Genomic DNA, 26428 nt, shown 5'->3' on the forward strand with positions numbered 1-26428 from the left:
AATCCCTGTTGTGTAACGCTTGGCTCATCTCTCGCTCCTTACGAATGTCCCCCTCCATTGTAGGTGTTTGCAGATGTGTTTACGACTGGTTTACATTTTGGGCTATCATTGGACGTGTATGGGCAGGAGGAGGAAGTGGGAGCGGTTAGGATCAAATGGATAGAGCATTTCACGAGCAGACTGATAATGCAAGGGCGAGTTACTCAGCCAGGAAAAATAAAATGGCCTGCATGACTAATGCACGTCATACAGTCCCAATCAATGGAAAGGTTGGAGTCAATGGAATATTCCACAAATCAAACATTTGCCCGTTTCATTAGCTTTATTGCATTCACAGAAAATAACATTATGACTTTCAAATTCTGCATTCCAAGAGGTGTACCCACCACCTTGGTAATGTTACACGGCCATTATCGCAGTGCTACAATAAGGAAATTCACTTGTTCCATTTTATTTGCAATAATTCCAAAACAGCCATGACAGTCATCTGAAAAGTATTAAGCATTCCAATTTCCCTCTGCCCAGCAGTAGCTCGAAAATTCCAACTACCTGCTGACAGGAGCAACAAGAAAAACATTTCAGCTCTCTGAAGAGATGTGTCAATTTCATCCCCCCATATCGACAGACCACAATATTATCCTGCCAATCTACTATTGGAAAACCCAAATCTTAGCCAGACAGAACGTTGAGCCTTCATTCCAACGTAAATTCCTTCACATCACGTGATGTATCACAGTGCTTTGAGTGCAGAAAGTAGCATGCAAGTAGACCCACTTTTATCGTACCAGGCTGTAACACCCTGCGTTCAAGCAGCTGTTCAACTATTATAAGGGTGAAAACCCTAATGCTATCTACGAAATGGCCACATGAACTTCATAATGAAGCTTTAAAATGGATTTAACGTGCCAATTATTTCCATTACCTCTATAAAAACCAAAATGTTAAAAAGAAGAAATACGCACACATTACGGTTTCTGTGCCCGTTCAAGTTGTCGCTGTTTTTCTTATTTCTCCATATGAGACACACAAAATCTGCTTCAGTTTCTGTTTTCATTGAAGCTTCTTTCTTTAATAGCTGTACATACTATTAATGAGCTGAGATACTTGCATTTGATTGGCTAAAATAGTACTGTCTTTCAAAAATGTCTGACGATGGCCATTTCTACAAGACTGACGGGAAATGTTGGCTTTTATTTTCATTTTTCTCCCCAAAAATCATCCTCACTTTACCAAACCGATATAGGGAAACATATCACATTTGATACATAAAATGTCAGCAACCTGGCCAGTAAAGGAAATTCTGAAAACCAAGATTTACGAATGCAAATAAGTAAATAAATTACAAAAAAAGTTTCATTATAATCATATGCATCACAGGGTTGCATATGGTAAAGTAAGATGTAAGCTAACTACTTTATAAAAAAATACAAAAAGAGAGAACATAAATTGTCTCTACCATTCCCTTTTCTCAACATTGATCATGAAATTCAGGCAAATCTTGTGACTCATTGCTCTCTTCATCTTCCATGCCAAAATGGTTACATCGAAGAAATAAGGATATTTAAAATATGTTACCCCAAACATTTACTCTCCAGGCTTTTGATGCTATCTCAATGTTTTCCAATTCTAATTCATACGGCTGTGTGTAGTTAACACTTAAACAGTACGTGACATTCCATCGATGTCATAACCACTTGCAAAAGTGAGTCAAACACAACACTTGAAGTAAAATGTGTGATTTTTATTGTGTGAGACATAACAATGCCCCAGGAATTTTTTCCACCTCATTAAGTATTAGTCATATAAATACTAAACAATACACATTTTTGAGGATTCTGAACTAATATAGTTATATTTCCATAAGAACACTCATCTTTCTTTGCCTTTACTGTGTATTTGTTTCTAACTATGCAGAGGATTGATTCTCTTTGGCATTTAAAACATTTGCACAATTTGAATCAATGTGTTTGCAATTACATCATTAGTGTTATTCTGGCTTCTCAGCCACTATTATTTATGTGTCACATCAGTTTTTGTACCATAATCTCGCCAGGAATTGAGCTTTCAATCATTTCTATCGCCCGGCCGAATAGAATATGACCCATCCAAAATTCCATTTGACCCATTGTTGCTGACATTGTCTCTTAGGCGCGTATTATTTCCATTTTTGAAGCCAAAGATTTGGGTTATGACATTTGGATTAAATTTAGGATTGGTTCGTCAAGATTGATGTGATGATCTAAACAATGATTTAACTAAATTTAATGAACAAGTATGATAAAGGCACATTTGCGATCCATGCGCTTTAATTAGACTTGAGTTTTTCTGACAAGTATCATACTTGTCAGAAAAACTCAAGTCTAATTAGAGCGCATGGATCGCAAATGTGCCTTTATCATACCGTTAATAGCATACTGTATGCTATTAAAATGTCACTTGATTCAATGACAAATCCGAGAATGACCATGACTTTGTTGATTATTTTGCTAGCTGAGCTCAAGGTGAAAGGCTGATGAAAAATAAAAGATTGAATAGAGGAAGAGGAACGAAATTCTAATGGTCTTAATTAAGGTTACATAAGTGACAATGGAAAACATCGACAGCGCTGTGTGCTTTCAAACAATCTTCTCATTACGTTCAAGACTCCTTAGGCATGCTGGCCACCCAAAGTTTTTCCACAGGCAATCGATCCAAACAAACATAATTGCTCCATAACTTTTGTGATCAATATTGCATCCAAATATTTGTTACGGTGTCTAAAAAAATCACACATGATTTTGGCATACTTCATTTTCAGTTTTCCAACATGTTTTGCTTTTTTTCTGACACCATTTTTTTCCCTAACTGAACTATATAGTCATACTTTATTCATCTATTTGTTTTTATTATGCCGCCTGATGTTGCAGTGGTTCTTTTGTCTGACTTCGGCGTGGTCTGCATGGGTTTGATTCGCACTTGGTGGCAGTGTGACTGCTTGCAAAATATTATCTTTCTCCATGTGTGCTCTACAACTGACTGGCGACCAGTTTAGGGATGACTCCGCCTTTCGCATAAGGTCATCTGGGATAGACTCGAGCACCGCGCAGACAAGCCTTGATGACAATTAATGTATTTCATTGTTATTTTAGTCATTCTTAGTTAAAAATTGAGTTTTTCAACTGTTGTCGCCAATATTACACTGGATACTATCCCTATCGACGTCAATGAATCTTCTCGATGTCCCAAATAATCTTCCCAGAGTCTCTAGCAGTACTCTGTGGAAGTCAACAGGTTTAAAGCAAAGTCTGTTTTTTCACTCAATAGTGTCATTATTTCATTAATAAGATGTGAGTGATTCAACATATTCCCATGTGTGCTGAAAGGAGGCTCTTACGAAGACACATTTGTGACATAAAGCGCGTGCTTTTCATATTGAAGGCATGCACTCACTTTTTCCCCTCATTAGCATGCAGCTTTTGTCTGCAACGGCTGCGCTTTATTTCAAGACATCGTCTCAATTTATAGACACACAAACAGCAATAATATTTGGATCACTTGAGGGATTTCTTTAAGCGATTAAGTGAATTCCAACCAACCAATTAACCATCAAAAAGGGGTCTGGAGAATTTTTTCCATTCGATCACGGCGGTCTTTTCCATTGCATTTCTGGGAAGTCGGGGAAAAGTTGACCTGAAAGCAGTGACAGTAAAATGCATACGACACCTGTGACATTTTCCAGTAGTCCCGGTGTCAGCCAGCACGTTGTGGTCAATTTGTGAGCACAAATGAAGGCCAGAACCTGCGTATGAGTTTCAGAGAACATGACGGGACATTTGATCCTGTTGAGACTACACATGGCTTTTTCATATGTAATTGATATTTTTAGAAAACCACAAGTCAATGTAAGGATTATATTATTTATCATGAATTCATCATTATTTCAAATACATGTTTGTCATTTGTCAAATGCCTATTCATTCTGACACACACACGCATGCAGACACACACACTACTTTTACTCATAGTTTGGCTGGCTCTGTGTCTAAAACTCAAGTTAAGGATGCCAATTTAGCCAGTTGTTCTCCATTTTACTGTTGCTACTTTATTATATATTTGTTCTTAGTATATATATATACGTATATATATATATATATATATATATATATATATATATATATATATATATATATATATATATATATATATATATATATATATATATATATATATGCACAATTATATATGGTGTCTAGCACTTGCATTAGCCCAACTTTTAGTCCTATATAAAAGAAAAAAGAAATTAAAAAAAGAAATAATAGCAGCAGAAACACTAAACAGTATTAACTTCTTCATGAATAATCTGAAGGTGCTGCTATCTTAATGAGGTTTTGTTTATAGAGGCAGACCCATTAGAGATGACTCATAATTAGAGAAAATCACAGATGTGTTACCTCGACTACATCTAATGTTTACCAAATCTAATAAAGTCGGTGCAGCATATGTACTAGATTAAATGGGAAGGAAAGAAAGTTAAGACTAAACAAAGGCATTTTTGTGCATATTCAAAGATGTTGACAGAAATGTTGGCAATTGTTACGAGAGAGAGCCTTTATTAATGGAGACACAATGGAATTAGTTCAACCAGTTTGTTAGAAAGTCAGACAAAATAAAAAACAATGTCATGTGTTTGTCAGGCGATCAATAAAGGGTGCATCTGGAATAGACTTAGTCTTCTTCGGTGATGAAGTGAATATGATAGAGAAAATGAAAAAACAGCTGACTTTTAACTGCCTAAAAGTGTCGATCTGGCTGACAGGAGCTTGGGATAGTGGGGTTGGACTGCAGGGGAATAAGTTTATGTCTGGATCCCGTTTCATCTCAGGAATGTTCACAGGTTGCTGACGTCAGGAGTGGCCTTGGTTTGAAAACAGACAGTTATAACTAAAATGACATACAGATTGCTGTTATGACTATATTTGTTACTGTAAATAGAAAGCCTATTTTTTTTCTACTTTTCCACCAGGCTTTTCAGATTCAGAATCCACTCACAATGATTCATCAAACCAAAATGAAAAATCATTTCTTATTTGAAAAACATACCAACTACGGAGTGTTGCATTCATTTTCCATACCACTTAGACTCACAAAGGTCATAGGGGTGCTGGAGAAAATCCTAGGCAACAATGGAAAATGGGTGGGGGACACCTTGTATTGGCTGCCAGCCAATCGCGGGGCACAATACCTCACACTCAAACCTCGGGCCAATTTAGAGTGTTCAAACAATTTTTAAACACAGTACTTGGCCTTGCTATTTAAGGACGAATGTGATGTCAGATGAAATTGTAATCAATGTACAGATTCTAATGAAAACATGTTTCATACATGAATAGCAGTAACAATAATGTAGTCATTCTACATTGTAATATTTTTCTCCAAATTGCAATCAAAGCATTCTATTTGAACCGGACTTCATCATCAGCAGCTCTGAAAAAAGGGATTTTGTTCTTTTTGATACCACTGTTCAAAAAATAAGGACATACTGGTACTGTTGATCTTTAAACAGCTTTAAAAGCGATATGGACAGCTTTTAAAGCAATGTACACTGTGTGGTCCACTTGTGAAGCCTTTGTCCAGGGCACTTGCTGCCCTCAAACAGTGGATTTCCAGATGTGTCGTTTGCTGCTGAGTTATGTAAACTAAGTGGAGCAGTGGGTGCAATGCCTCGGCTGACTCGATTCTGAGTCATGACACGACTTCCGTAAGCAAGCAAGATGAATCCTTTTCTTTTTCAAGATGTTTTCACTGGAGCTTGTGCTTAATTGGCCTTTCACGATCATGAGCATATTTAATACATTACTGCATATGCAAACTGAGACCATCAGCATGTAGGATTGTGAAAAACAGAACTAGTATGTGAATAACATTTGCCAAGATGATAGGAAAAGGATCGTCCTGTTCCACACTAGATCCAAATACTTTTTTCCCTTTGGACCCAAATCTATTTTTGATTAACTACAGTGTACTGATTAAAATCCCTCGAGGAGGAATTCATCTCAATAACTGTATATTTTGTGTGGCACACTACACCGTGAACCAAATCGCTCACATGCATGCGTGAGTGAACAGATTTCAGAGTGAGAGAGGCGGCCAAACCATGCTGCAACCCTAGAATAACATGGACAAGGAGTCTTGCTCAGAGGCACTTTGGCTGTAGTTAGCACCGTTGATATTTGTCTTTTAGACAAACATTTACTCAACAGACTGAAACCTCAAACCCACGTAACTGTTTTTCCTACAAAACGTGTACTTCCATTTAACTCCCAAATTGACAAACCATTACGACAAAGTTTTGATAAACATTATTCATGGAGATTGATGTTCACTGCACCTTGAAAAATACTATGATTGTGGACTTTAATTGTGCTTTCTTGTGTTGCCTTTAGTCATCTTACATTATCTTTCTTTTACTCATCTTTTCTAAATTAACACTGCTCTGGAAAAAGACTAAAACTCAAATGTTAATTATGAATTTATTCATAACTATACATATTTTCATCTATTTTCACTAGTTCACTGAGGGCATAGATCTTTAGTCTGTGTTTAGCATCCATTAAGACCGAAGCAAAAAAGGGTCTGAGATTGTTTATTGCCATTTACGAGTGCAATAATTATAAACATTATCTGGCTGGCGAATTGATTTTTCTTTTCCTGAAGGGAATTATCCGAACTATGATGATACAATTTTGCAAAAATGTAATTTCAGTATGTCTCATTTTAGTGCTGTAGAATAATTATAAAGAACGTGATCTGCTCATTAGTAAGGCTTCTGGCCCCAGGCACTTTCCACTGTCTGAGTAAAAAATGAAACCTGTTTAACACATCAGGATCGACTTTTTTCAAGGTCTCTTAAAGCTTCGAACACTGGGTGGCCTGGTGTATTATACACCCAGTATTCATGCTACTGCCTGACCTCATGCCATTTTGAGTGCGTGCGTATGCATGTGTATAAAATTCCATTCAATGACAGCAAAACTGTCAACGTGCTCTCCATAGAAATGGGGAAAAAAGAAGCAGTCATTGAAAAAAAGGCAAACTATATGGTGTGTCAGTCCCATTCTTGCAGATTTAATCACTTACACACCAAACCCTTCACCCTTCTTCTATACATTCCACCATATATGCATTCATTTTCCTGATACCTTTTGGCTGTGGCTGATAGTACTGACCCAGGATTGCATTAGCCTAGGTTTGAAGGATAGATATGCCCCACTGACACAAGACTGTAGAGCTCCTTGGTTTATTGGTTTTCACCAAATGAAGCAGTGTAGTGAAATGAGTCTCCTTTTCATTTCGCATTTGATTATAGTAGCTCATGCAAAGATGGCGTTAATATGCGCAGACAATTCTGGAATCAACATTTTTATTACTCCACTCAGCAAAATGGATCTTCAAGACCTTTGAAAGAATTCAAAGTATTTCCCTCACTGATGACAAAATACGACTATTTCCAAGTGAGAGCAAATGGCGTTTCTATGCAAAGCAAGGCATGACATTATGTAATTCAGTTCCATGAGAATAATCCCCATATGCGCATAATGTGCGTAGGAATTGTAGACAACTGACTTCACAACAGCTTCCTTCTCTTCGCCAGACATTCTGTCCCTTGGAAAATTCCAGTCACTAATCCAAGATCCCTGTACTGCGATAAGAAACATATCATTCCCTATGCTGGCAGAGAAAAATAAACTTTTGGCTCCTTTTTTTAAACAGGCTCTAAATTCCAAACATTATTAACTTTACAAGGTAATGTTGGATGTCTTATAAAATGGAATTGTACGTATAATGAATTGGTGTCACTTCATTTGCATCTGACTGTAAGAATAGACCTAGTACACTACTTTTATGTTTCAACTTGAATTATTTATTATTTCATAACGGCCTTAAAATGGGAGTCAACTATTGTAGTACAATGCTACATTTTTGTAGGGAGTAAATTATTACTGAGAGAGACCATATCAACAATGAATTAACCTAAGAGGATTTTTAATTTTTTTATATAAGCAGTATGGATGAAATGGAATCTTAGATACACTTTTCTTTTACACCTTTAGTTTTGATTTCCCCCATAACTTCCACTCCTAAAACAAAGTAGGCTTTCCCTCCGATGTCCACAGTGAGAATTAATGGTTAAAGTGTGTAAGTAACTTGTGCTGCTTCTAATTAATAGCAAACAGTGAGGAAACATGAGGGAAAATTGAGCAAGGGTTGTTCTTTATTGACCCTGGAAACTAGCATCAGCAGCAATTATTGTGTGACCAGACAGTCGATGATAAATTATGACAAGCCAGACATTGTATGTCATAAGCAAAAGCTGACCAGCACAGTGAGAAAAAAAAACAAAAAGGAAAAAAAAACACACACAAAAAAAGACATGAGAGGATATGTAACAGCTCCCCCTGTTTGTCGATTCCAAAGTTTGTGTTTACCGTTGTCTGGAAATTTTCATTATAATTGTCCAGTCTGTGTACATGACACTATCAATTCTTTTGGCGATTCGTTTCTTGTATATCAAATTGTCTATTACTGCCCTCTAGTGGACGCATTTTACAAGCGCTGTCCTGGCAGAAGGATTTCAGTCAGGTCAAAGTGACACGTTACAAATCCACCCAGTTTTACGGTCCAAGATGAAGAGATGGTATTCAGGGGGGGTTAGAAAAAGCAATGTTCTGCTTTAAAAAAGCGAGGTTAAAACGAGGGGTGTTCTAATAATAAATATGTTAGGTTTTTTCAAATGTCCATCCTACAAAATTCACCTCTCAATAACTAGGCCCTCAAAAGGGTTTCCTTCTTTCATCAACTTCAAGAAAATGACTGAACAATCTCAAAATAGTGGATTCAACTTTGTTTTTGTGAACTGACTCAACAAAGATGGGTGTGCAACTCCACAATAAAACTTTGGAGGACGGCAATCCATGGTATATTCCCACTGCTCCCACTACATTCTGTACACCATGAGACTGAAGAGTGTTTGGGAAAGAGCTTTCTCTTAGATCCCTTAAGTGAGAATAAGCACCTTTTATCATAGTACCATGAACTGGGAGGCAGGTGCATGTCTATATGATTATTTTCCACAAATATACGTGTATTTCTTACATTGTATATGCAATAAAACCTTGAATATTTGATTATTTACAGTAATGAATAAATTACATATAATGATTTATAAAATAATATTCAATCTATCCATCTATTTTCCATACCATTGATCATACCAGTTGTCAGTATGCATAAAGCTCAATACATTTGAAGTTACATTACTTTAAAAATATATACTTTAATCCTTATTGTATTTTCTATACATTTTTGAAATGACAATAAATACTATGTTTATACATTTCTAATAAATATTTCTGTCTTTTGATCCGGAAGTTGTTCTTTCCAAATAAATCATAAAGAACATTCGTAGTGCATATGCCATGGATGATGTGCCACAAAAAATGTTTGGTCACATGCCAACCTCACTGCTATACACACGTTTTATTACACTGAATCTTAAATGCAGATGTAAATAGTTGAAAAAACGTCCTCTACCGAACATTTGCATTTAAACAAATAGGTAAAAGAGATATTATTTTTTAAATCTCACTCTTCATGTGCGTCAAGATGAAGTGAGGTGCATGTGTGGTGTGTCCCTGCCCTCTTGACGACTTTGCTAAGCTTTCATTGAGGCACACCACTCACGATGGTCCTCAACATTGCTATTCAGTTACTGTAGGCAAATACAGCAGAGGAACAGAGGGCCCGTGTGTTTGTGTGTCAGACTAATCAACGGTATCATGGACACTGGTGAGCAACTTTTATTTCTATTTCACATATAAATAATACTGTGTCTTCTCTCTATTTGAGGAAGACTAAAGTTGTATTTTAACTATGTATTTGTTATCATCAGTACAATATATAATTGATTAAAGTGTCAGAATCCTATTTTGTTCCCTATTTGGGGTTGTCTAAAAATCTTGTGCACAAATATTATTTCAGTTTTCAAGGTAAGCTAAAAATTGAAATGTAATGTTATACCATGAAAAACCTTTGCTGTCGTGCACTTTTGCTCAGCATAGCATTTGCATTGACTTTATCAAAGACAATTTCCATGACATTTACAGTCTATAGAGCTATTTATTTGGAAATAAAAGTGATACATTTTTGCAGATGAACATGTTTATGAGATGGAACAACTGCAGCATCAAATGCCTTCACAATTTCTTTTATAGGTAATGACACTGTTTTGTTTTATTATTTAGAATACTCAAAGAGAGTGTACCAGGGGGTTCGTGTCAAGCACACAGTCAAAGACCTGTTGGCAGAGAAACGATCCCGCCAGACAAACGCGCCGAGGTACAGTGTAAGTACATCATACTCCATGATGCTTTTCTTTTGTCCTTTTTTTTACCCTAACTGACCAAACCTTGCAGCCACAGTTGACATTCTGACGGTCGCCTTTTAGAAAAGTCCTTTTCTGTTGACGTTCGAGCTGGTTATGTGAATCAATGATGCATGGTCAGTCCATTGTCAATCTTGTAACCACTCCGCATCTTTATTTGCTTAGAAAAGCCGTCTAGCTCTTGCTAAGCCAATCTGTGAATAGCTAAACTCGGTGAAGGGAGTACTATAACAAAGCACTGGGTCCCATCATCACAAAAGAACACTAATACGATGCCGGCAATGGTGATGGCCAAAAGACTTGTGTGCCGTGGACGGCTACCATAGATAGACAGTAAAAAGCTTGTGAAGGAGGTTGTCTATGCAAAGTTTTGACCACACGCACACCTGCGGGCCAGTATTGTCCCGAGCCATGCACAGGCCACAGACAACCTCCCTATTGTCGCTTGAAGAACCCACAATAACACGTGTTCTTACTTGTAGTCGTTGATAGTTTTTAGACATCGACATTCACAAGAAAGACAGATTTTATTTTTCCTCCGAATCAGTTTACTGAATACTGTTTCAGGACTCACGACGTCTGCTTTTGTCTTGCGATCATTCATTCATTTTCTGCACCGCTTATCCTCACAACGGTCACGGGGGGTGCTGGAGTCTATCCTACGGGCAGCAGGTGGGGTCACCCTGAATTGGTGGCCAGGCAGTCACACTCTTAATATGGGCAATTTAGAGTGTTCAACAAGCCTAGCATGCATGTTTTTGGGATGTGGGAGGAAACCGGAGTACCCGGAGAAAACCCACGCAAACCAATCATATTACTACATCCATTCATCTTCTTCTAGGTTGACCTCTAACCTTGTTCCCTGGCAGTTTGACCCTCAACATCTTTCTACTAATTTCATTGGACATGTCCAAACCATTCATGTCTAAGCTTCAGTGTCCTTCTTTTTGTCTCATTTGTAATCCTATCCAATTTGATCACTCCTAAGTATAATTTATTTAAAGCAGAAGCAAGTTAAAATGTCGCACTGTGAAGCCGTTGTGAAATGAAATTATCGATGATAAACTGATCATGACAATTAGGGATTGTTTACACAACAGTGGTAATTGTTGAGAAACCCACATACAAATGTCCCAGAAGTCCGTACTGTTTTAGATGGACATAATGCAAAATTGTAACCCTGGATGACACACTACCCTGTCATCTGAACAGTTAATCTAAGTTTGACATTAAAAAGGACGACAACGCTGATAACGCTGATAACGCTACAATCACAACCTGCTCAGAAAATGAGAATAACATTCAGGAGTATCTACTTTTTCTCACTCCTAATCTGTCATTTTATGTGTGATCATTTAACTGTCCCACGTACAGTAATGTGGTTAGGTCTTCTTGATATATGGCATCCTTTCTAAAGTGTCAAACACCATTGACTAGCAAAAAGCCAACATATCTCCATGTCACTGTTTACTTTTATGTTTACAAAGGGTGATGCAGAGACACACAAATATACTAAAGTCAAGCCACCCATCACCCATGTCTGCTTATGCCTTTCATTATTCTTTGAGAATAAAAGGCCAATGGGAGTGCAGAGCTGACAGTGACCGCAGTGTAGTCTACTTTAGTGGAAAAACAACATATAGTTTTTTTAATGTTACTAGTACCGTACGTATTTTCTGGACTATTAGTCCACAAGTGCCCTTTTTTTCCCCTCTGACCACTGACAGGCTCTGTTTTTTTTAACAGATGCCTATCTAGCTTGTTTTTTCTCCATTTCACTACTGTTACTTTAATGAGTTCTTGGTTTCTGATCAAATAAAACATTGCAACTTCTACTCCAGTGTGTCTTAAACATGTATATATATTTTTTCTCTTCATTGTGTATTTTTTGGCTGTTACGACTAATATTCAGATACGACTTGTAGTCCGAAAAATACGGTAAATGCACCACAAATAAAGCTTTTAAAATACAAAATCCAGAAAAACACTTATCTAGGATATGGGAACACTGCCAACCATAAATCTGTGCTTTTATTAAACCTGTTATTGTTTGGAATTGTTCTGTTTTCCAAAGAAAACATTGCACGTAACCAGGCAGCCACACACGCACCTTGAAGTTAAACATGCTGATTTCCATACACGGGCTTCAGAGATGCACTGAGCCGTACGTGGGCCATAAGAGGAAGTCTTAGCATTGGCAAATCACATTCAAATTCTGACCTCAAAATTTGCTTGCCTTCCAGCCTACATGATCTTAATATCAACTCTTTCGTGTTAGCAATATTCAAAGAACAGATTACCTTGTCTTTTCCCCACATGATGCTTTCAGGCTTAATACAGACATCATGACAAAAAAATGCAAGATATGCTTTAATCTTTATTATATCCACAGTATCTTACGTATGGGGTACCAGAAGAAGAAAAAATACAAAATATGGGCATAAATGGCAGATTTTGGAATTACATATATCAGTTTAGAATTCTACTATCCAATTTGTAGCCTCCCGCAATGAATATTTTGTTCAGTGTGATTCACAATGACACAACAGTGACATACAGTGTTGAGTTTTAATAATGGTATCTGCGCGAGTAGCACCAAGTATACATACCTAGTTGCCCGTCTTCAAAAATGACTGTGCTAATTGGCCAAGAGGAAAAAACTTCATCTGTGGTCAACTGCTTTTATGAAACTATTCTGATGTGTATCACAGCAACCTGGAGATTAGGTTTATCTCATTTTGAATGGTGGGAGCTGAATGTGAAAAATATTTTCTGTAGAATTTTTTTTATTTAGGAAGAAATACATTTTTAAAATAAAGTCCCAATCTTACATTTATTTTCAAGTTTATTTGACTAACCAATGTGCATCATTTGTCTGATGTAGGAAGTGTGGGTTCAATTCCCACGCGGTGTGATTGTAAGTGAATGGTGGGTGACCAGTCTACATTGTAGTCCGCTTTTCGACTGAACTCAGCTGGGATAGGCTCCAGCCCACCAAAGACAAGCGGTCTTGAAATTAAATTTACTGAATGTAATTCATTGTTGTTCATGTCTTCATTTTTTCTTGACAGAGTGGTTCAACAACCCCACCATCTTTTGTCCAGATGTCAGGTGAGTAAATTAACATTTCCAGAACATAACAAGGGGGCCCGGCGGGGTGAGTGGTTAGTGTGTCGGCCTCACGGTTATGGGGTCCTGGGTTCGAATCCAGGTCAGTTTTTGGAATGTGGGGGGAAATCAGAGTACCCAAAGAAAACCCATACAAGCCCAGGGTGAACATGCAAACTCCACACAGTGAGGACCCACCTGGGATTGAACCCTCAACCCCAGAACTGTAAGGCAGACACACTAAGCACTCTTTCACCAGGCTACTACAATCCTTAGAGTTAAATGATACATAGAATTGCAATGCAGCAATTATTATTATCATCATTATTATTACTTTTTTTAATTTATTAAGTTGTATGTTATAGTTTATGGAAATTATTTAGTAAATTGTTTTAGTGATTCGATCTTATTTTTCCCTACAGGCTCTCATATGCTACCCAGCTACTATGGTATGAGGCGTCCTTTCATATCGGACTCGGACTTTGGCCCATCTACCAAGCAGTTTTCATCAGATGTATACCCATCCACCTACGGAGGCAGAACACTGGGCTGTGATAAATCTGGCTTTTCTCTTATTGACACCTACTACGCTGACACTTTCAGTGAATACCGCAACAATGCTGCCAACTTCTCCAGCTCTGGAGGATCTTTCTTGCCTTCTTCAGCCCTATCGTCTCTTTTGCCTCCTCCCTTCACTGGAGAGTCATCACATGTATACATGGTAAGAGTTGTATGAGTGTGTGTGTTTAGGGTTTTGGGGGTTTAGAGTGGCGTTAAGGTTTTTATGTTTCACTTTTTTTTTTTTTAAACCTTGGATTCCATTTTACCGGGTTTACATAACAATTCACGTTAAAAGGGCCTAGAATGTCATTTTCAACCTTTTTCCAAAAGTTTGGATTTTTATTAATATCAACCTAAATGGAAGCAATTTACAATAATGTTTCAACTCTTTGATCTGATTGGCTGCTGGTGGAGTGGGTCTGTCAGTGGGAAACTCCTTGAGAATGGGTGTTACTTGACACATTGTCAGAAATGTGGCTTGTCTTGGTGCTAGGGTTAGGGGATTTATGTGCTGAGATGGAGCCACTACAGTGACTGGTGTACCTACCTTGTCAAGAAATGATAATCTTTATTTTGTTTCTGTTTTTACTCAGAGAGACTCATGGGAGCAATCCGTTCCAGAGCCAGTTCCTCAGGCGGAACTTCTCTGCCCAGATAACTTGGCTTCTGTCAGTGTCCCGTCGTCAGACTCCCAGGGGAGCCCCTCCCATCCAAGCCAAGGCTCATCCATGGGCCTGGCATCCAGCAGCCAGTCCTACACCCTTCACTCCCTGGAGGATGCGAACTATTACCTTTTAACTTCCACCAACTCCTACGCAGCACCACCTTCCACTTTCCCAAGTCCTGCTTATATGAACAGCGACCCGGTGTCCAAAATTGTCACCGAGGATGCAGTCGACAGCCATAGTGGTCTTCCTCTAAATGTGGAAGCTCATACTTGCTGGGATAAGGACGACACTGTGAGCGCCTGGTCCTCCTATGAGCTAAGAAGAGCGTTCTGAAATTTTTATTATTATTATTTAATTAAATAAAGTAAAGTAATTCTTGTAGTTCACATAACTGGGAGGAGTGAATGCATTTTATCTTTGTCGGTGTTGATCAACTAACCTAACCCTAACCCACCAATGGCAGGGAGTAAATTTAAATCATTCCGATTCATTCAAAAATATTAGATTAATAAAAATACATGATTTCTCCTTCTGAAAGGGAGAGCCCAATATGTTTAAAATGTGACAGATTAAAAGAAGTAATGATTTTGTCAACCTCCATCACAACACCAGTAATGTAACCCAATTTTACAGCATTATAAAACATTTCACAATATTTATTTTTTCAGAACAGCTCGGCTGTTTTTTTTTTTTTTACATTTTAACATAACTTGCGAGTTAATGTTTTTAATGTTTTCTTGTGATGATGATTGATCTCGGGGCATTGTTGAGACCTTTAAATCTGTTGTAGTGACAAAAATTTAAAACGCTATTTGACATGTTGTTAGTTAAATACATCTCATATTTTCAGTCCTTCGAGAACAAAGAAAAATTTTAAGATTCATGAACTCAATGTTTTGATTGATAGGCATGTTTTCATGGCGTTTTAACATAAGGGAATGCCTTAAATGTAATAGTTGCGTCTGCATTATTAAAGCTTTTTTTTTTCTTTTTTGACTGAGTTTACAGGGCAACACACCCTAATTAAAACCGGAAATTAATATGAAGGTGAATGTTCTAGAATCTAGATGTTGTATATTTGAATAGAAGTGGGGAATAATTTGGCATCAATTACTTTTTCATTCATTTCTGTGGTTTTCTGCTACATATTCATCAGTAATAGGAAATAAACTATGAAAAGTGAGTAGCTTATTTTAACAGAACAAGTTTATCATTTTAACCATATTGTTTACTTGATACTGACAATATTTGGCATAATCACATTAACAGAATTGCAGATAACGGGTTTAAAGAATGTTAGCTTTTTCTCGTAAACAGTATCTATCTGTTTATCCAGCTGTTATTGCAAATCAAAAGGATAAACTTACAATAGCATTTTTTTTCTCTCAGAAAAAGTTAGTCAGAAACTTGTTTTCTTTGTATGTGGATTAACTAAAATTTGAAAGGTGGAGTATCCAATTCTGCAATTAAATGCTCAACAAATGTACGTATTTGTATTTGGACCAACTCAAACAGACGACATTCATAATATAATTTTTAATTACGCTTTATTAAGGCCTGTTGGGGCGAGTGTTTAGCACGTCGGCCTCACAGCTCTGGGGTCCTGGGTTCAAATCCAGGTCACGTCCACCTGTGTGGAGTTTGCATGTTCTCCCTGGGCCTGCGTGGGTTTCTTCCGGGTACTCCGGTTTCCTCCCATATTCCAAAAACATGGCTGACACTCTAAATTGGTAGGTATCGGGGTGAGTGTGCATGGTTGTCCGTCTCCTTGTGCCCTGCGATCGGCTGGCCACCGATTCAGGGTGTCCCCCGCCTCTGGCCCGGAGTCAGCTGGGATAGGTTCCAGCACCCCCTGCGACCCTAATGAGGATAAAGTGGTTCAGAAGATGAGAGACGAGACGTTTTATTAAATGAAACGAGATGGATACCCATAAAAGAAAGAGAAAAAACAGGTGTAGGTGGGTCACGGTGACTTTTTGACCACCAAGGGGCGACATATGATCGCGAAAACTGCTTTAAAAGGTACTGGACTGTTAGATTGGTTACATTCCAGAAAATTATAATTATTCATGAGTAAAAAACACACACATGTAAAAAATAAACTTTATTTCATAAAACATTCTAAGTTCAATTACATAAATATTTTTATCCAAACAAAATCTAACCACTTTGAAATTTTCCTCCAATTCATTATGCCTAATTAATTTACCACTAAGTCCAATTAACAATGAGAAAAAGATAAATAGATGGGTGGGGAGCATTATTAATTTGTATTAAATTTATTTTATTACTGTTCTCTTGTTAACCTTCTGGCATATGTTTGTCTCTGAGTTATTTTCGGATTGCAAATGGTAAAATACCATCCATAGTTTGCTATTATGTGTTGATGAATATCATTAATTGATCAAATAAAAAAAGTATTTAGCTTTGCAAATAAAATTAACAGTACCAATAAAGCCAAAGAGGTGGATTTGGGCAAACAGTCATTGTATTTCTGTCATTTTATGTTTTGTTTTTGTTTTGTAATATGTTCTAGTACTTATATAATATAAACATTTAAAGACAAATCAAATAGGTGTGTTTTCAAGCTAAATAAGTGGGTTTCTTTATTCTTTGTGCACTTGCTGAAGGCCCTGAAAGATTTCTAAAATGGCTACTGACACTTGCCACGCCCACTCGAGTCCCAATTTGATACGCTTTTTTTCAATATTAAAGACTTTAAAATAATTATTGGCACTTTGGATGTGTGGAGTGAGCCCCCAAGAGTGCGGTCACCTCTGGATGTCAGGTTGCGCTCTTTAGATTGCGCACGGGACGCACTTTGGCGTGGGGTTTATGAGGAGGTGTATCTTGGAAAAGGTGGATAAAGGATTAAAAATAGGATTTATTATCAAGCAAAATGTAAAATAAAGCTATTGTATATTAAAAAGACACATATAGAATGCATCTTAGTTATGGATTTCGCTGAAAAATCGATATAACTCGGCTGCCTCTGAATATTCAAATTGAAAGTAACGCGCAATCAAATCATTGTCAAATCATTGAGTTCTAGGGGTTTTAAATAGGTGGCATGGAGGGAGAAAATCCCAAACTAATATGTTCCCAGCTATATTACAATATTGTTGTATGCTCTGACGCCACTCTAGCTGATTTGTATTGCTATTTTTGAAGACTTTTGGACAATTTTCGTTATTGGTCATTGTGCTGAGGCAGAAAGGGACATTGAGGAGCACCACTGGTCTTCATCGGGGAAACGTCTCATCATCACTGTCGTCATGTCTGGTGAGTTTAGACAAGGATTTTCATCCAAGTCCAATGCACTTGTAGTTTTTTCTCCTGTTAAACACAAAAAAGAGAGCATAAGTGATGCTTGAAAGGATAATAAAAGCACGAGTTAAATCATACGGGGCGGAAGTAGGAGTTTCCTCCTTCACTGCACATCAGACAATTCGTTCAAAATTGGAAATAATGACTGTGTTAACCAAAGAGGACATATTTTAACTTTTTCATGAATTACTACCTGTTTATTAGTGCAGCAGAAGAGCCATATTTCATTCAAATTAACCTGTGCCTCTTAGTAATAATGATGAATGTATGATCGTTTTATTAAAATCATATTAGTTTGTTGTATTGCGCTCTTTTTCATTTGATCCAAAAGCCATCTCAAAAAGAAAAAAATATTTACACTGTTTTATTTGTCAGTCAGACCACCTTGTGAAACAGGCGTTTATGAGTAAAGGTAAAACAGTGGGATGTGTCTGCCGTTTAATTTTGGCTCTCTATTAGCCACGTTTAAATCATGGACGAGCGTTTAGCTGTATGAATATTTATCAGATGGCTTCCCCGATTAGCGCCTTATAAAATTGCCATTTCGTACAACGCCGATCTGAGCCTTTGGGCGAATATTACGAGCATATAAACAATATTTTCCACTCGTTTTTTAAAGTCAGCGATACGAGAACAAAAGTTTACGAGAACAAAAGTTTCCCCTGAAGTCATAAAAAGAGACTAACATTCCAATCGAACACGTTTAACACATATTTGATGACTCAATATTTTTAACATTTACATTGACTGTTCATGGTAGTTAAGTTTCCCGACTCGATCGCGATTACTTTTCTTTATTCTATGTTTTTTTGCAATTTTTCTCATGTTTTTTATGAGAAGGCGGCTCGTTTTTGCGCAACTCTGCAACCGTCAAACGCACACATTTACACCGATTTGGCTGATCAATCCGTTATAAATCAACAATCAAACGTTTACTCTGCGTTTTTTTTGGACAGCTTACCGAGGTTTTCTGCCTTGGGTGGGCTGATCGGAGGAGCGCGTGTCGTGCTGGTCCACACTGAGAGTGAAAGAATTCACGCGCTTTGTGGTTGACGGATGTTCATGCAAGCTAGTGGCTGAAAAGGGGGCGCGTTGAACGGGAAAGAGCCGGCGAGATCGCTCCTTTCAAGCCACAGGCTCTCAGGGGACATTCCGTGCGCTCTTAGGCATTTTTACGCACGATGTAAACTGGCGGGTGCAAATAGATAATCAAAAACAACATCTGTGAAAATATTTTATTGATTTGCGATTTTATTTTTATATAAGGTTATAATATATCTTCATATCTAATAAAAAATATACTGTGTCCGATCAAAATTATGCTGGACGTGGAAATGTTTTCTTGTTCATTAGGTGTACCAGAAATAGTAAATAAACAGTATTCTGCTATTATATATATGTATTGGGGAAAAAAACATTAGATAAGTGAAACGGGGTCTATGGATGGGAGGGAGGGGGGCTTCGGTAGGGCGTAGGCCAATGGATCTAAGTTTGAGTCTGAGTTTGTTATTCAAGTGTTTGGTAAACATGAGTGCCATGCTGATTTTCCACCCCCCGTCCCACCCCCATGCAGATAAACCACGAGTGTATCAGGGAGTGAGAGTGAAGACTACAGTCAAAGAGCTCCTTCAGAGGCACAGAGCCCGCGAGGCCAATCGTAAAAAAGTCAAAACGGTAATTCTAACACTCACTCCTGAGCACGTTATGTATTACCACACACACACACAAAAATCATATGCATATATGAATGCACTTCCAACAGAATACACACAATATTGCCCTGTGTGCTATACCCGCACATACAATACTGACTGTACTTATCATGCAAAACAGCTGCCCTTTGCCCAAGTGTTAAAAAAAGGTCTCCTCTCTGTTTTATTCAGGTATCTCAAACTTGCTCGGAATTTCAGGCTCTCTTTGCGTCCACCCTGCCAAGTAAGAAGCCACTACACAAAATGTGTGTGTGTGTGTGTGTGTGTGTGTGTGTGTGTGTGTGTGTCTGTGTGTGTGTGTGTGTGTGCGTGCGTGCGTGTGTGTGTCTGTGTGTGTGTCTGTGTGTGTGTTGCATATATATTGCATTGTGATAAATCGCCATGAATCCCATGGTAGTCACATAAAAGCCCATGCAGATCTTAAGCGCGCAGGGCTCCTATTTATAAAGACGACTGTGTTGTGACATCACGCACTTTAATTATGAGGTCATTTAAATCTCTTCCTGCATATTGACTGTCGCTGTGAGCTCTTAAGAGGTTTTTTGCTTTATATGATTTTTTTTTTACTTTTAAGACTATTGCATGATACTACGCGCATCAGGGGACACAATACGCCCCCCTCCCCTCGTTGTTTACTCCTCCAACTGTGGATGTAAAGAGAGTCCCCACCCACCTAGTTAGGGGGGTGAATTTTACCATTTACCTGAACAGGCGGGGGCTTTGTTGCTTATTTGATTCGGGCTAAATTTGACTTTATTTGACTTTTTAAATGAAATGCAGGTAGCTACGTGGAAGCCTCCACCACCCCCATTGTGGACCCCAGCACATGTGGGGCTCCAGACGTGGAGCAGCGCCACGCCTCCTTCTCAGTCCCCGACATGGGGTGCATTAACCAGGCGCAAGAGAGCGGCTTTGCGTGCGCCCAGCAGCCATTCGGGGACATGATGGTGCCCGCTGACTGCTACGGTGGGAACAACAACAGCGGTGGTCTTTACGGCGCCCACCCCCCACCCTCCTTCCCGACGTCCTGGAGGGAGGACCTCGCCTCGGATTCCGACAACTATGGCCAAGGGCTGGTAGGTTTGCGCGTCATAGTTGTTGGAAAATTGTTGAGAAAACCTCTTAAGAGATCACAACGACATCAGTAACGATGCACTTTTAGACTTCCACAAATCAACACCCGCAAATTTATGAAGTTAAACCTTATAGGACTATATTAACCAGCAATTGCAAAATAACCAGCTGAGGCTTGCCTCACTAATACTACAAGTCCCACAATACACCACGCAAAATAATTAGCTGACCAATATAGTACAATGGAGATTTGAAACAGGATGCCTTGTGATTTTCAAAGTAGTTTTCCCCTTTGTTCATCAAAATGTGTACTTTAGACAGACCTCACTTCCCTTACTAAAATTCTCACCTGTATATCATATTTTAGGATTATAATTTAGACCTGAGTAGAAGTCACACCAGCCAAAGAATACACAATAAAGAAGAAAAATATATTTAACTTCCTCTGACCTGGTGTCGACATGTGTGGACATCACATTTTTGGTTGTCAAAGACTACAATGTTAAATTTTGGACTTAAAGGGCCTGGCGTCCAGTTATGATGTGGACATAATTTTTCTTAGAAACTACTGCATCATGTGAAAAGATAATTCTTTGTTTTTTTTACACTCATCAGGTCCCAATTAGCCTGAATATCAAAGAGAAAATAAAAAGGCATGCCTTGCAAGAGTCTGGGTCTTAGGAGGTTAAGTTGCATTTTTGGAAGGTCAATTTTTTCGTTGATCAGAAACCATGGACAAACATATGTTAAAGCAACAATAGTAAACTGGAGAACAACAGACTAATTGCCATCTGTTAACATAACAGTTTTACGTATAACTATAGCCTAATAAGAAACCAAAAATAAAAAATAAATTATTTTAGAAGACCCCTCATTGGTTAAACTGTCACACTGGCCCTTTGCGGAATTGGTTTGAGACCCCTGTTCTTTAGGATCCATCTTGAAACAAGAGTTTTATAGAGACACTATTAGTTCACCCCACTAGTGAGATAGATGGTTTACATGAAATATGCATTGTAATGTGTATTGTGTTAATTTAAATGTGGTTTTAAAAGGGGAAATGGCACACAGCATTGGCTAAACATAAATCATTTTTTTAGGCTCCCAGCTCTTCACCAGAGTCCCTGAAACTCTACAGCCCATTGGATCCCAACAGTTACTCGCCACAGGATTCTTTCTCCTCTTCTTCCACTTCCTCCTGCTACGACTCACCCACCAGGATGGAGTGCAACTTCATTAGCCATGCCTCTGAGCACTACCACAGCCAGAACTGCACTCTCCAAGACTTTTACTGCCTGCCTCAGTGCTGGACCAACCCGCAGGAGAGCTTCTACTCACCTGAATATTCCCCTTACTACCCTCCCACAGACTATGCGTACCCCTGCCTCGTAGAGGAGAATTATTCCAAAAGTAATTTTGCCATGAACACTGAAATGTGTTACAATGTATTATGATGATGAGTTGATGCTTTTCAAACATTATGAGAGGATCTGCTTGTGTCTGACTATAGTAAAGATGGAGCAGAGATCATGAACGGATAATGGATGGATGAAGATTGAGTTGAGTTTTTGTTTTTTCATGGTCATGTATATTTTTTTACTCCTCAGATTTATTTTCATACACATGCAATGTTGTCATTTTTAATAAAATATTAAAATGCTTTCAGTAAGGGTGCTCATTTCTTCTATGCATGCTTGCACAAGTAACAAACTAAAAGTGTTCAATATTTGTTCAAATATTGGGGCTATTGTCATGTTAAATCTGGATTTATACAGCCCCCGTGACCCTTGTGAGGATAAGCGGTTGAGAAAATGAATGAAGGAACACAGAATGCATGAGAAAACGTGAACATTAGATCAGACCATTTGCTCACATCATTTTGCAAAATATGTGCAAGGGATTTGCATAATTTGAAAGCTTTAAGAAAATAATGTTAGCAAAGTGATCAGATGTTCTGAGCAGAAGCTTAGCTTTATTTGTTTCTAGTTTTAAAATATGGTAGCCTGTAAGCACAATCACTTATGATAGGTAAAAAAAACACTAGCCTTTTTGCCTCCTAGAGCCCGAGTGCAAGTTCCCATTTGTTCAAGTTCATATTTGGTGATAATCATAAGTGCGTGACTTCGGCTCATGCATGGAGTAAACTCTGAATGTGTTACTTTGTGTATTGATAGAAATCCAGCAAATGCATAAATTTGGGAATACGGATAATTGTCATGTATTTGTCTCTTCACACCACCAGATTTGTTTTAAAATTAAATAAGTTGCATTGAATGCAAAGCTATTTTTGTATTCCTATTTGAGAGTTGACATACAAATGTAGGAATTATAGTCTCTGTACAAATTAAAATATATATACACCGCCCACTTTAGGGGTTGACGAGCTGCACGATAAGATCTTGTGCCTTCAGGTTAAGTTCCTGTGATAATCAAAACCCGGGAATCATAAACATTGCCAGTATTATTAAATATTTGCAGAACCGATAGAGCATAAAAAATCAGGAAAATATTAAAGAAGATATTACAGACAAAAATGTGCATAAAATTTGGGTGAGAGAAGTACTACTGCACACAAGCAAGTTCTCATGAAGCATGAAGGATTTAGGTGGCATGTTGAAATCTTGTTGCCAAGAGAAACTTAATTTTTCAGAAGCCCTCATAATCTTCACTGGCATGGAAGATTAGTGGTGTAAACACGGGAAACGTGTTTTACAAAGTACAATCCAATTTCCATGTTGCAACAAGTAGAAGTAGTTGATTCACAGTTTACACAACACTTGAGCAGGTTGTGGTTGCAACACAGTTAGCAGACGTGCATACAGCGTTTGAGAGTAAAGGGTCTACAGTGGTAGGATTTTCACTATCTGTAAAAATGGTCCACCTTTTTGAGCTAATGAAAAGCAAAAGCTGTTACTTATATCATCTTCTTACAAATCCACAAGATGTGCAATGCTCCAAATAGGTGACCATCCTTTTTTCTTACTGTTATTTGTCTGGGCAGGCAAGTGCAACTTCATATACAGTCAGTCTTACAGTAAAAAATATATAAACTTTTGGGTATATGTTATGACGATCTGGTGAAAAGAACTGAGTAAATTAAATTTACAATGGTCTGTAGGCTAAAAAAAAAGAAAAAACGTGCATCCATTCACCCAATGTTGCAGCCGTCTTTCATTGTCAAAGTTAAGCAATTAAGAGATTGTTGGGCATGCACGTGCATGCACGGGAGTAAGTGTGTGTGCATGTTGAGTATGTACTTTACTTTTCTGATACATGCCCTCACAGGTGGAGGGACAGGTCAGACTCATTAAAAGGATTTCTTTGGCTACTCTGCTGCAGATTCTTAGATTGTTGGTCAACATGATTTCTTGTGTATGTTTTTATGCCCAGCAAGAAAACAATCTTAAACTTAGTTTTGAATACCTATGAAAAAATATTTAAAAATAAATCTTTGACTTGGTAAGCCCTTCATCTCTAAACTAATATGATTGAATTCAATTTAATTGAATGCTTTTATTGTCATTGGACCGGTATTATGAGATGAATCAAACAACAACAAAATATCATACTTCTCCGTAGTCTTGTTGAAAGTAAATACACATTTTACCCTCAAATGTGTCTTTACATTTCTGTACTTGCTGGCTTTCAACTAATGGAAATGTTATTGGTTTATATACTATAAAATCAACTTTATCTCATCTCAGCATGGATGTGTACTGATAAGGAGAGGGAGAGTCTCTGTAGTGGGAACACAGGCGCCTTGTGTTCTCGTTAAATATGGGCGATGTAGGGAAGCTGATGTTTAACCTAGATTAACTGTAAATGCACCTGGCACAGTTATTCCATAACCCTGCTTATGTTCCAAATAGGGAAGTTCCATGACTGTATTTATATTTGGAACCATTGCCAGTCAGAGGATGCCAAAAGCAATGAAAAGATGTTTTTATATAGTCCCTTCTTCCTTAAATGGAGTTAGACACTTGATTGTCGTTGGACTTTTTACCGTCTTACAGAAACAGAAGTTTATCTCTAACTCCCACTGACCTTCACTGCTCTCCAATTCTAATGAACTTCAAGCCTTGTTATAAGAATGTGACGGCGGACTGTTAACACGTTGGATATATTTTTTTCATTTCTTGTTGCTCTTCAACTATTTATTCAGGCAGAGCAGCTGTGTAAGCATGGTTCAGCTGCAACCCCCTTCAAGCAATTGTAACTTGTGCTCTCAGCTCAAGTTTGGATCTGCTGCACAAGTCAAGGGCCAGCACTGTCCTCACAATTTACAGCCTGAGGACCTACTCCGAGTCCTTGTGTATTGACTGAGTAAAAAAAACAAAAAATAAAAAAACGCCAGAGCCTCAAGTGAGAGGTGAAAGTGAAGAGTAGATTTGTTTGCTTTGCAGGTCAAGGCATGTTCTGGCCTTGACATGATCACACAGGCCAAGACCAGGTGGTAAGGCTGCCACCAACTAAAACACACACACACACACACACACACACACACACACACACACACACACACACACACACACACACACACACACACACACACACACACACACACACACACACACACACACACACACACACACACACACACACACACACACACACACACACACACACACACACACACACACACAAACACACACAAACACACACACTATTCAAGATTGTGGTCTCCAGTTCGGGATTAGTACTCTATCAGAACGACTGACATGTTGCATCTAGGCCTGAGGGGTGCATGTAACGTAGAGAAAATTGTTATAATGTAGTACCTTCCTCAAGGTTGGAACAATTCTTACATTTGGCAACATAACAAGCGCACACATTTCTTTCTTTTAGGTTTATATAGTTGTAAAGGTGTTCCACACCAAAGTGACTAAAAACTTCTATTCTCATAATTATATTCACACTACCCTGCATAATCATTTGTGTTGCACCACATTGACTGGGATCATTACTCAAGTAGACAACAACTGACTGCTATGACTTTGTTGATAGCAGCAGTTGGTTTCGTGATTTTTATTTACGGGAATTGGCATTTATGAGCCTCGGAAAAAGAACATCTTGAAGCATGCAACAACTTAATGGTGTTCTAACAATTATAAACATAGTCATCCTCCATTTGAGGAGGAGCATAGAAGATTCATCATGATAGTAATTATTATTTATAAAGGGAAAAACATAAACACACTTTGGAGGCTAATCGGGCTGATACGTAATCTGTTGGCAAGATGCAGCGTGGTGATTATACTATAATTTTTGATTGTTTGCAGCAGGAAGTCAAAACTAACTAATTAATTAACTGACTGACTGAATAACTGGTTTGAACTATGATTTAGTCTAAATTTCCTTGCAAATATCTTGCAGGGGATATGTACAGTAATGTTGTGTTTCCTTTGTTAGAGAGTGAGCCTTTTTAAGTCCACTGGTTAAAAATTAAACAGAGATAAGGCAATAAACCTGTCTGAGCTTTGACCACGGTTATCGCAAATATCTCGAGGAGAATATCCTTCAGTGTCAAAATAAATCAGGTTACCTTTTCACCCTTCAAA

General features: G+C 38.1%; 2 protein-coding genes across 2 annotated transcripts; both read left to right on the plus strand.

The window, feature by feature from the left end:
• The first annotated feature begins 9710 nt into the window (after window positions 1–9710).
• Window positions 9711–15365, plus strand: pou2af2 (POU class 2 homeobox associating factor 2). The gene is made up of 5 exons (XM_077611981.1): window positions 9711–9825; window positions 10281–10381; window positions 13492–13531; window positions 13951–14249; window positions 14683–15365. Exons 1-5 carry the CDS (start codon window positions 9816–9818, stop codon window positions 15088–15090), a joined length of 858 nt encoding a protein of 285 aa, XP_077468107.1. The 5' UTR covers window positions 9711–9815; the 3' UTR covers window positions 15091–15365.
• Window positions 15366–17856: 2491 nt separating this feature from the next.
• On the plus strand, window positions 17857–22535 carry linc.pou2af1 (lnc RNA pou2af1). The gene is made up of 5 exons (XM_077611648.1): window positions 17857–18039; window positions 19658–19758; window positions 19968–20019; window positions 20568–20872; window positions 21971–22535. The coding sequence occupies exons 1-5, from the start codon at window positions 18033–18035 to the stop codon at window positions 22322–22324; spliced, it is 819 nt and encodes a 272-aa protein (XP_077467774.1). The 5' UTR covers window positions 17857–18032; the 3' UTR covers window positions 22325–22535.
• Window positions 22536–26428: the final 3893 nt, after the last annotated feature.

The sequence above is a fragment of the Stigmatopora argus genome, chromosome 10, assembly GCF_051989625.1.
Source record: "Stigmatopora argus isolate UIUO_Sarg chromosome 10, RoL_Sarg_1.0, whole genome shotgun sequence".
In the NCBI taxonomy this organism is placed as follows: domain Eukaryota; kingdom Metazoa; phylum Chordata; class Actinopteri; order Syngnathiformes; family Syngnathidae; genus Stigmatopora; species Stigmatopora argus.

Excerpts from the sequence above, each read along its gene's own strand:
- pou2af2 (XM_077611981.1), top strand. Across the intron at positions 13,532-13,950 it reads ATCTTTTGTCCAGATGTCAG|GCTCTCATATGCTACCCAGC; the intron begins GTGAGTAAATTA and ends TTTTCCCTACAG. Across the intron at positions 14,250-14,682 it reads AGTCATCACATGTATACATG|AGAGACTCATGGGAGCAATC; the intron begins GTAAGAGTTGTA and ends GTTTTTACTCAG.
- linc.pou2af1 (XM_077611648.1), top strand. Across the intron at positions 19,759-19,967 it reads ATCGTAAAAAAGTCAAAACG|GTATCTCAAACTTGCTCGGA; the intron begins GTAATTCTAACA and ends TGTTTTATTCAG. Across the intron at positions 20,020-20,567 it reads CTTTGCGTCCACCCTGCCAA|GAAATGCAGGTAGCTACGTG; the intron begins GTAAGAAGCCAC and ends GACTTTTTAAAT.